Source organism: Grammomys surdaster, unplaced genomic scaffold, assembly GCF_004785775.1.
Source record: "Grammomys surdaster isolate TR1022 unplaced genomic scaffold, NIH_TR_1.0 130, whole genome shotgun sequence".
Classification (NCBI taxonomy): domain Eukaryota; kingdom Metazoa; phylum Chordata; class Mammalia; order Rodentia; family Muridae; genus Grammomys; species Grammomys surdaster.
This window is the reverse complement of record NW_021604588.1, coordinates 24,021,455-24,031,761: the sequence shown is the minus strand read 5'-3', so window position 1 is coordinate 24,031,761 and position 10,307 is coordinate 24,021,455. Positions and strand designations below refer to the sequence as shown.

General features: G+C 44.5%; 1 protein-coding gene across 5 annotated transcripts in view; it reads left to right on the top strand.

Annotated features, from left to right (window-relative positions):
- Nucleotides 1-283: 283 nt before the first annotated feature.
- Rcor3 (REST corepressor 3) overlaps nucleotides 284-10,307 on the top strand; it is a 39,509-nt gene continuing 29,485 nt past the window's right edge. For 2 of the 5 annotated variants that reach the window (XM_028758204.1, XM_028758213.1), the window contains exons 1-3: nucleotides 448-610; nucleotides 853-909; nucleotides 7,896-7,973. In XM_028758204.1, coding sequence (XP_028614037.1) covers nucleotides 448-610; nucleotides 853-909; nucleotides 7,896-7,973 — 298 coding nt within the window. Of the gene's footprint in view, nucleotides 611-852; nucleotides 910-7,895; nucleotides 7,974-8,058; nucleotides 8,524-10,307 lie in introns of those variants that run through there. The other 3 variants (XM_028758195.1, XM_028758230.1, XM_028758221.1) reach the window with 3 other exon arrangements.

Below are 10,307 nucleotides of genomic sequence, written 5' to 3'. Positions count from 1 at the left end.
GCTCCTGCCTCGCGGCGCCACCTCAGCAGCAGGCCAAGTTCCTTCTGCAGAGACACGGCAGAGTCCGCCTCCCTCCCCGCCCTCCATGCGGCCACGGCCCTCGGCCCGCGAGCGCCCGGGAACCGGCCGGCCGGAGACGCGCGGGGTCCCGGCCTTCTGCTCTCTCCGCCCCGCGGCCGGAACCTCCCGAGGGCGGAGTGATCCCGGCCGCCCAGTGAGGAGCGCGCGGCCACGAGGGGCGCTCGGCCGGGTGGCGCGGGGCGGCGGCGGCGGGGGAGGGGAGGGAGGCGGGGCCGGGGCGGGCTGGTGTGGGGCGACTGCGCTACGGCCCGACCGGGGCGGTGATGGCGGCTCCATATTAACACCTCCTCCTCCTCCTCCGCGCTCCCGCCCGCGCCCGCCAGCCGTCTCCCCCTTCCCTGACGCCACCTCTCCCCCTCCTCTACCATGCCCGGCATGATGGAGAAAGGGCCCGAGTTACTGGGGAAGAGCCGATCGGCCAACGGCGGCGCCAAGAGCCCGGCGGGAGGCGGCGGCGGCTCCTCGGCCAACGGCGGGCTGCACTTCTCCGAGCCCGAGAGCGGCTGCAGCAGCGACGACGAGCACGGGGGTACCTCGCTGCGCTCCCCCCCCCGCCCGCCCGGCCCCCTCCCCGCGCCCTCCTCCCCTCGGAGCCGAGCCACGGCCGCCGGAACTCCCGGTGCCGCCGCAGCCCGCGACCCGCGCCTCCCCGCCCCCACCCGGCCACGGCCTCGCCCGCGCTCCCGCGGCTGGAGAGCCTCTGCCTTGCCCTTCCCCGCTCCTCTCCTTATTTATTACCATTTTACCATATATCTTGGCATTGCTTTGCAGATGTTGGGATGAGAGTCGGAGCTGAATACCAAGCTCGGATCCCTGAATTCGATCCAGGTAGATATATTTGCTCACAGGAAAACCCCGTCTCTCTCTCTCTTTTTTTTTTCCCGGGCTCGCTCTGGGGTGGCCGGCGTCGGGATGGGGGGAGTTACGGGGTGCGAGTGTGGGGAGCACTGGGAGAGGCCCGGGCAGGGCAGGGCAGGGCATCGCGGGCAGGGAGGCTGGCAGGCTCGGCTGGGCAGTGACACAGGGCGTGGGGGTAGATGTGTGTGCATGGCAAGGTGAACATGGTTCCCTCCCGCGGCACTTGCACGCTGCTGGCATCGCACCGAGGTCGCGGGTACGAGGCCCGGGGCGTGGGGGCTGCAAAACCGAGGGCTGCAGGAGAGGGCGTGCGATCTGTGTGTGCATGAACCTACCCCAGGTCAGATGCCACACCGACCCGCCCTGGGAACCCGGGGCTCCGCCAGGCTCCGCAGGGCCATGCTTGGCAACCTCCTGCTGTCATCCGCCCGGGCCAAGGGCGAGCCCTGCGACCCCCGCGCACACGGGATCCTAGTTTTTCTTTCTGCCGAGGCAGTGTGGACCTGGGCGGGGAAACGCCCGTGCCCGACACCGCCCCCCTCCCCCCCACGCGCCGACCCTGCCGGGGGAAGCCAGACCACAGGACAGCGGCAGCGGCTGCCAAGGAGACATTTTCTCCGGAACAGCCAGGTTCCAGCGCCCTCCGCCAGCGCAGCTTGCGGGCTCCCTCTCTACTTTTCTCCAAACAGGCTCCCCGGCTGTCACGGGATGTCAGGCTGCTCGGGGATTGGGCGAGAGTTCCGCATATGGAGGCGCCCTTGCTGGAGCCTCTGGGCCTGGAGTGCTCAGCTGCTCTAACCCAGCCAGACTCACCACTGGGTGGGCTCTGCCCTTCCTTGCCTGAACCGCCCTCCCACTTTTCCTGCAGTCAGTTTTTGTCTAGAGCCCATTCTTAACAGTATTGCCAGAGTCCGACACTTGAGTTGTAGGTGGCTATGCAGGGGGATCACTTGTAATTTCACAAGTAAAACAGTCATGTCTGTTTAGTTTAGGTATGCTAGGGGGCTTCCATCCTTCTCCGAGTTAGGACAACGATATTTACCAAATAGGTAGTAGTCCCTCTCTGGAGGGAAAAGGGTAACAGTTACAAGCGTAATTAGGACAGTTTCCTTAAGTACGTGATACCAGGGTACTCGTCAGATTTGGGGGTTACCTTCAAAGCGACACAACTGTTGGGATATTTTGTTAGAAGATTTGGTGTGCGCCGTGGTGGGCTTCCAGTAGTAGTAGTATTCTTGTTGGCATAGCTAGCTAGTAGGTGGGTTCCTTCACATTATGGATATGCTTCAGGGCTTAGTTTGACATCGGAAAGAAGACATGTTCACTGAAGGATAGGCTGAATGTAATTCTTAGCTCTCTTGTGTTTTTTTTGTTTTGTTTTGTTTTGTTTTTTGTGGGTTTGTTTTGTTTTGTTTTGTTTTGTTTTGTTTTGTTTGTCTTCTGAGCAAGTCACTGGCCTTCTGAGCTTCAGTTTTCCTAGCTGTAGAAAGCTATTGCATGGAATTCTTGCCAGGATTAAATGACGAGGCATATGGCAGGTACTCAGTAAAGATTAGATTTCATAATTATGAAGAACGGTTTGGAGCTCTCTTTGCTACTCGATTGTTTTTTAAATATTGGTGAAGTAATTTCCAGACGGAACTCAGCAGCCGAGTTATGTCAGAAGTACACCTATCTTTTTGCCCCATTAGGTAGATCTCAGTAGACATTTGTCTCCTAGCTATGTGCAGTTGGTCAGGGACTTGTATGTGTTTTAATGACAAACCATTTGCCATTTTAAAATATAATCCACGCAACAATTTTAAACTAGGAAAAATAGTTAATCTATTTAGGTGATCTTAGGTGACATTGTTTGAATTAACTAACCTAACTCATTATTAACAGTAACTCTACCAAGGGTAGAGTTAAAGCATTTGCCACTCGTGTGAATCACTAAGGTATTTTTCTCAGGGAAATACTTTTCTTCTTGTGCCTGTTGCTGCTGTTTTATTCTAAGTGTTGTCCTATTTTTTGAAGGTTTTATTTCATGTTGAGTTAGTATAATCAGATGAAAATTTAAGCATTGCTTGGGAAAAGATAATAGAAGAAAAAGGAAATTAGCTAATAATAGAAATTGAGAAATAATTAGCTCTCCTTTTCTCCTTCATAACTCTTACCCCCTTTTTTTGTTTTGTTTTTGAGACAAGGTCTTTCTATATAACCTTGCCTGTCCTGGAACTCACTAGGTAGACTAACTTGACCTTGAACTTAGATCCACCCGCCTCTGCCTCCTGAGTGCTAGGGTTAAAGACGTGCCCCCCTCCCCACCCGCCACACACACACACTCCATCCCTAATAAAGCACTATTTGTATGGTAATTATTCAGTGTAACCTTAGGTGTAAGGCACTGGGAAGAAAAATTCCTTAGGTTCTAAGACTATTCTGAGAATGTAGAAAAAGTAAGTTTTTAGAAGAGATGATAATGTTGAAATTACACACATAGAGAATGACTTACTCTTAGGTCTCAGAACCCCTGGACAAATGGCTGACCATGAACAAGCGGGAAAGTCGAGGGTTTTGCTGGAGTTCTTGAAGTTTGGCCACTAGGGGCAGTCTACTTAACTGGCCATGCTCGTATCTTTCTGATTTACTAACAGGATTTCTGATTGTCATCTTTCAGTTGTAAATCAGTTTGTTGGTTTCTAATTACTATCTTTCACTTGTTAATCACTAGTTAATCAGTTGTTAACTAGTTCTGAAGGTTGTCAATTGTAAATGGGTTGTTAAGGAGTTCTTGTATTTGCTGCCTAACTGTGCTGAACCCTGAGGGTTAGCTTTGATGGGTGACCGTGTATGCCTTCAAGTTTTTACAGTACATTTAGTTACCTGAGATGAACTACCTGACTTCTTCGTACTTGTTTTCTTGTTCAAAAAAAAAGGAGATATTGTTAAGAACATCACAGGGTTAAGTGAAAATATGTGTGAAGCAGTGATTTGCAGACCCATAAAAGAAATTTGAATAGACATATTTTAAAGCTGACATTTGTTGCTTAGTTAAATAAGTGATAAAGAATGTAATCTTTGGTGTATTGAAATATTAACACTTTGAAATAAAATTATCTTCTTTATTTTAAATTTATCTATTTATATATAAGCATTAATGTGATAGCATCCATTTTATAAAATACATGGATATTATTTTTTTGGTCTTTGAAGTCCTTTTTATGCACATTGCCCACAAAATCTTCCATAATATATTTGTACACTTAAAAGTGCTTTACTGGGGACTGGGGAGATAGATCAGTGGATAAGAATGCTTGCTACAGTGGCAAGGAAACTGAGTCTGAATCACCAACATCTACATAAAACCCAGACCTGGCTGCATATGCCTGTAACCCCAGCCTTGGGATACGGGGAGAGGCAGATCCCAGGAGCTCCCCGGTCAGCCGGTCCAGTGAGAAACTCTTGTCTCACGGCAATGAGGAAGAAACTGATAGAGGAAGACATGGACGTTTTCCTGATGTCTTCCTCTGGCCTTCACAGGGGCACAAGCACCCTGAGACAGACACACACAAGGTACTCCACTGATCTCTCTACTTTTCATAGATACACACACACACACACACCCCATAATGTCCTGAGTATTAAGTCTCTGGCCTGAGTTAGTGCGTCATTGACTGAAACTAGTAGTTGTAGTCTGCTCGATAGAGGAGAGCTTTACTGAGAAGCTTAAACCCCTGGACATTTTAAATTTTTAGGAAACGTTCTCTGTAAGATAACCTGTTTGTTTAACGTGAGAGGACACTTACTATTGATAAGACTAGGATGTTTGTGTTGTAGTCCCCTTCCTCAGGGACACAAGTTCCCTAGGCAGGGCTGAGAGGAGCTGTATGACAGTTCATGATGCTGCTCAGATGGGTGTGCAGTTTACACTAACGCATCCTTTCTGACCATTTAGTATTTTCCAGGTGATCGTAGGAGGTAAAACCTCAGATACTGGGGAGACTACAGTGTAGCTTAGATCTCAGGTGAGTATTCAGGCAGATTATTTTGAGAAAGAAAACTTAGAAGTCTGAAAATTGAGTCCCTTAAAACTTACAAGGCTAGCCGGGCGGTGGTGGCGCACGCCTTTAATCCCAGCACTTGGGAGGCAGAGGCAGGCGGATTTCTGAGTTCGAGGCCAGCCTGGTCTACAGAGTGAGTTCCAGGACAGCCAGGACTACACAGAGAAACCCTGTCTCGAAAAACCAAAAAAAAAAAAAAAAAAAAAAAAAAAAACTTACAAGGCTAGAGAGACAGCTCAGTAGGTGAAGTGCTAACCTCAGAAAAACTAGGTATAGTGGCACATGCCAATTTTGGGGAAGGTAAAAACAATTTGTCACTGTCCAGCCAGCCTGGTTGAAGCAGTGAGTTCTAGGTTCAGTGAGAGATCCTGACTTAAAAGGGGGGGGGGGGGAAAGAGGGGGGGATAATCAGGTGTGGTGGCACATGCCTTTGATACCAGCAGAGGCAGGTAGATCTCTTGTTAGTTTGAGGCCAACCTGATCTACACAGTGATAATTCCAGGACACCTAGGTCTACATGGGGAGACCATGTCTCATAAAATAAAACTACAGGAATAGAACAAGTAGGTGAAGATGCCCTGTGAGCACCACATGATTTGTGTACGCACATACAGGCACACGCATGTGTACACATATGCACATACCACACACAACTTATTAATGCTTCTATGTCACGAGGAAAGCCTTCACCCCCTATTTGGAGGTACTATATCAATAATATAATATAGGACCTAGTTTATACATTGGTTTTATGTGTTTAGAGCATCTTAGTCTCGGGATCTAAATTTTCAGTGTATTTGTTCACAAAGTCCTGGTTTTTAATGTCTCAAAGGGAGTCTTTAAAAGTTCTAGATTGCTGTTTTTGTACTTTGTCCTTGAATCCTACCTTATTCCTCCCATCTTGTATCTTAATGGTTGATCGTCCCGTATGTGCACATTATCATCTTACCAACTTCATTTTTGAAAAGCACTGAAGTAGCTATATCGTCTCTGTTATTATGGATGAAGGAAACTGAGGCACAAGATATCTTCAAGGTGGCAAACTTAATGGTGACTGGGATAGTGAATCTATACTCTTACCCGGTACCCTAAATAACTCTTTCCTGTAAACATTTATTTCTTGGGCCTAGGTGATGTATAATTGAAAAGGTTGGGGTCCATAACTAGGAAAAGAACATCGTGAAATGCCTAACTGAGCATTCTCTGTTTTAAAGCCACTTAGATAAATACCTTTATCATGCCACATTAGAGGAGCAGTTAGTGTCCTAAACTTTGACACTGGTTTCTGTTTCATACTAGATCCTTAATTACAATATTGAAAATTGGGGAAGAATCATATCTGGTATTTTTAAGTGGAGAAAAAACCCCAATGCCTGTTTAAGAGGAGATATGCAATGAGACACGGCAGACTTCTGTGATTGAAGAATGAGGTCCATGGGCTGAAGGGATGGCTCAGTGGAGACAGGAGGTTGCCACCAAGCGTGGGTTCTATCCCTGGGACTCACGCATGTACATAACATATACTAACATGAAATAGCGTTCTTAAAGAACGGGGAGCAAGAAAGTACATTTCTTTGTCATGGAGTACTATTCAGTTGTAAGATTTAATAAAAAGTTCTTTTTATACAAGTTCATTGTATAAAAAGAATCTGTTCCCTGAAAAATAATGGAAGTTAAAATATTCACTCGAAACATTTGGTTTTCTAAGGTAAAGGCTTCTGACCAGCTTAGATAGGATTCATTTCACTTCTTTTGAATAACTTGACTTTTGCAATTATAAGGTGTTTTGTTTTGTTTTATTTTTTTACCTGACAGGCTCATGACTAAAACTTAAATGTCTTAATATTGAAAATGTTTTGTTTTTGATTTGTTTGGGATTTTGTTTGCTTGCTTGCTTGATTGAAAGATTTTTCACCAAACTCTAACTGCACGAGCCTGCTTCACACTTTAGCTCTCTCTGCCACACCCTCTGCTCCCGAGTGTGTCACACACCCTGCTGATACTGAAGTGGAACTAGTATGACTCTTCCAACTAAAAATACTTACTAAACATCCAGTAGTAGTATTTGATGCTTCTCCAACAGTTAAGTATGAATAATATTAAATTATTGACTCATAAGTATCTTGTCTATGTGGAAACTGTAGTAAGGAATGTTCTCCACTCCAAATACCTTGTAATAATCACAGCTTAATCTCAGAATTCTACTAATATTTTATGTGACTAATTTGAAATTCTGACTGTTAGTGTTAAGTAACATCTACCTCCTGAGAATCGGCTATTTTAAAACATGGCAGCAATGCTTAATATGTTGCTAGTTTTAACTCACTTGTAGCTAAGGATTGAGTGGAAGCCAGAAAAGTCTCCTGTGTAATAGTGTCTACACCCGTGTAGTCGCCCTGGTCTCCTTGTGTGGAGGCTTACGTTAGTGAAGCTTCATATTACAGACTTTAGAGCTTATAACGTGAGAAACACACTGGAAAGGACAGTGTTCTTCGAGACCTAACCAGATCATATGTTCGAGAAATTGCATTAACTTTTATGCCTTTGAAAGGGAAGCTGGCAGACTTGGTAATAAGATAAAATACAAGTCATGAAGGGAGAGGCTAGCGGTTGCGGCCTGTGTATGCACAGAGCAGAGCACAGGTGAGGTAGGTGTTCTGTAGGGTCCGTTTTAAATGGTGAGCCCCAAGCAGCCCACAGGTGACAGGAGTGCCTGCTTCAGGAAGTCTTTGCAGTGGTAACAAAGCGTCTGCTACAATGTTTCCTTCATTTTACATAAGTCTTTAGTGAAATCTGTTTTCCTGTGTGTTCCTTGCAGGTATTGTACTACTAACACAAATAAAATTTTGCTTATGTTTAGTTGGAATATAAGTAAAAAGGCTATCCTATTCAAAATAATTAATTTTTCCTCAGGTGCTACCAAGTCCACAGATAAAGACAATGGAGGCATGCTTGTGTGGTCTCCTTATCACAGTATCCCAGATGCCAAATGTAAGTTTTTTTTCTGAGATCAAATGTTAACATCAGTAAGAAATCAGCCTGTTCAAAATGTAATTTACATTTGTCTTTTAGTCTTTTAGGTTCACTTAAGAACTGAATTACCTTTGTTTTCTTTTTTTAATGGAAACCTTCGCTGTATTAGAATGTTTTTCCTTTGGAAAGATAGTGAAATTGATCATTTCAGTTTGTGTCAGGCCCATGAAGAATGCAGAAACCTAGGATCTGCTGGCTTTGGTGCTTAAATCCTCAAGCAGGGGAGGGAATTACTATGTAGACATCTGCACAGGCTTTTCCTCAGTCTATGGAGCAGTAAGAGAAATGCCGCCAGACTCCAGAGAGCCCCTCTCATTCCCATTTTAAAGAGGAAAGGTGAGAGAGCTGACTTCAGCAGCCGTCAGGCCATCTGGTGCTCTCCATTTCTGGACGGAGACCTTCTGGATCCTTGACCATGCACTTCTTGAATCATGGTGTGGCTTTAGACTTCAGTGTGATGTAGCGGACCCGAATCCTTTGCGGCACATCAGATATAGGAAACATACAGGTAACAACACTAAGACCCCCACCCCTCCATTCAGCTATCAAATTTATTAAATAACAACAGCAGCTACACTGAGCAGTCATTCTAGCAGACATAAAATAAGGTTTTCTTTAACAGTATTTCCTAGCATCTTATGAACTTATGTCTTGTTATGATTTGTTTAGTCTTGAGAAAAATAGCCATGTCCTGTCTATCCTGTGCATAGAGTCTAACATGCCAATCGCTGCAACTAAGAGCTAAGAACCGGAAAGTAATACATGCTGCATACCTAGTAATCTCCCTAACTTAGAAGCTTGAATGCACTAGGTGAAGCTTCACCTACTGCTGCGCTGGGGATCCTGTGCCCTGGAGGCATTCAGTAAGAAATGTGTACCTAGAACCTGAAAGATCTGCCTGTCCTAGGTTTGTTCATTACTATATACAGAGGTTTTCAATCATAAAACGAGCATCAGAGCATCGTGGAATTTTGATTTTAAATACAATGGTGCGTTTTTACAAAGTAAAAAACAAAATGCAGAAAGGTAACATGCCCATTAGGGTGGTGTCCATATGGCTGTCTACCATTAGGGTGGTATCCATGGAACTGTCCACCATTAGGGTGGTGTCCATAGGCCTGTCTAAAGCAGGTCTGAGGGAAGCAGTGATCAACCCTGCTTATGTTGTGTTAGAGTCTCTTAGGGAACTTTTCAAAGTATTGGTGTCTAATCTGACCCACATCTTAGAGACAATACCTGTACATCTTAAAGCTTCTGTCATGGTTCTAATGCCCAGCCAGAGCTGAGACCACTTCAGTTCAATTAGGATTTCTTAACTTGCTATCTAAAGGTCTGTAATATATGTTATATTTAGCCAGCATCTTTCTAGGTCTGTAATATATGTAAGTGGATTCTAAGGAAATATAATACTTGGATTTTCTGTACTTCTGAGCATTTTCCTTGTGTTAGCTCATTTAACCATGAGAGATTATATTGTTTTATCATGAATTTAGAGCAGGAAACTAAGGAACAAAAGTTCAAATTACTCCACCAAAGTTAAAAGTATGAATAATGAACAGAAAAGCAAGTCCTGTAGATAGTAGCTATTCCAGGGTCAAAATTCTTAAGATTTCTGCTTCTCAGAAATATATTTAAAGAAATATCTACATATACATATGTGTAATAAATAATTTTTAAAGGGTAAAGAGGTGACTATGGACAGCATGTAAAAGTGAAACCTAAAGGTAACAGACTACTTGGTAATGAGGCCTTGAAATAGCCGGCACATCATTATTAAAGCTGCTTATCTGAATTATTCCGACGGTTTAGTTGCATGTGGGAGATAAGTGAAAACAGGATGCCTAACCTCCATAAAGCAGGCAGAAGCTCAAGGAATGTCAGTGCACACCGAGCTGGCCGTCCTTCCATGCAGCCTGCAGAATTTCTAAACATGGGAAGAGCTTGTTACACAGCCAAGTATCTCAAGTAAAGACCGTAATCGATAGTAAAGATTAGATCAGTATTATACAGTGTTATTCGGTTTCAGTGTCTACCTCTATATGCATGATTGTAGCAATGTTACTTAATTCACCAATAATTATTCTTATATATGGTCATAGGATTATCAGGTTACATGAAATTTTAAAGTGAGTGGGGGGCCATTGATTCTGTGTATAAGTCTCCTTTAGTAACAGTTCATGGATGATAGCTTTGGCTACTTTTTATTCTTTTACTCAAAATAGTAAATTCTTTTACCATATTAAGGAAGAAAGAAAGAAAGAAAGAAAGAAAGAAAGAAAGAAAGAAAGAAAG